A 256-nucleotide genomic window follows, 5' to 3' on the forward strand; every position below is an offset into this window, starting at 1 on the left:
GCATGGGGAGGGAGCGGGGCCAGGCGGGTGGGGGGGGGGGGGGGGGGGTCCCTGCCCTGCCCGACCCCTTGTCTCCAGCCCTGCAGTGCGACGGGGGGCTGGAGTACAACGCCTGCGGCCCCCCCTGCCCCCCCACCTGCCGCAGCCTCAGTCGGGAGCCCCCCGAGCACTGCCAGGGCCTGTCCTGCCTGGAGGGCTGCTTCTGCCCCCCGGGGAGGGTCCTGCACGGTGAGACCTGGTGACGGCGTGGGGCTGG

At 77.0% G+C, this 256-nt stretch overlaps 2 protein-coding genes across 2 annotated transcripts in view; one reads left to right on the top strand and one right to left on the bottom strand.

Moving 5' to 3' along the window:
* The window catches only part of LOC104829357 (zinc finger protein 208-like), an 81,741-nt gene that overhangs the window by 33,908 nt on the left and 47,577 nt on the right, over nt 1-256 (bottom strand). The window lies entirely within an intron of this gene.
* Nucleotides 1-256, top strand: part of SSPO (SCO-spondin) — a 34,946-nt gene that overhangs the window by 13,959 nt on the left and 20,731 nt on the right. The window contains exon 25 of the mRNA XM_010562247.1: nt 79-228. Within this exon, the coding sequence (XP_010560549.1) occupies nt 79-228 (150 nt within the window). The remainder of the gene's footprint in view (nt 1-78; nt 229-256) is intronic.

This window comes from Haliaeetus leucocephalus, unplaced genomic scaffold (assembly GCF_000737465.1).
Source record: "Haliaeetus leucocephalus isolate CR32 unplaced genomic scaffold, Haliaeetus_leucocephalus-4.0 Scaffold0, whole genome shotgun sequence".
In the NCBI taxonomy this organism is placed as follows: domain Eukaryota; kingdom Metazoa; phylum Chordata; class Aves; order Accipitriformes; family Accipitridae; genus Haliaeetus; species Haliaeetus leucocephalus.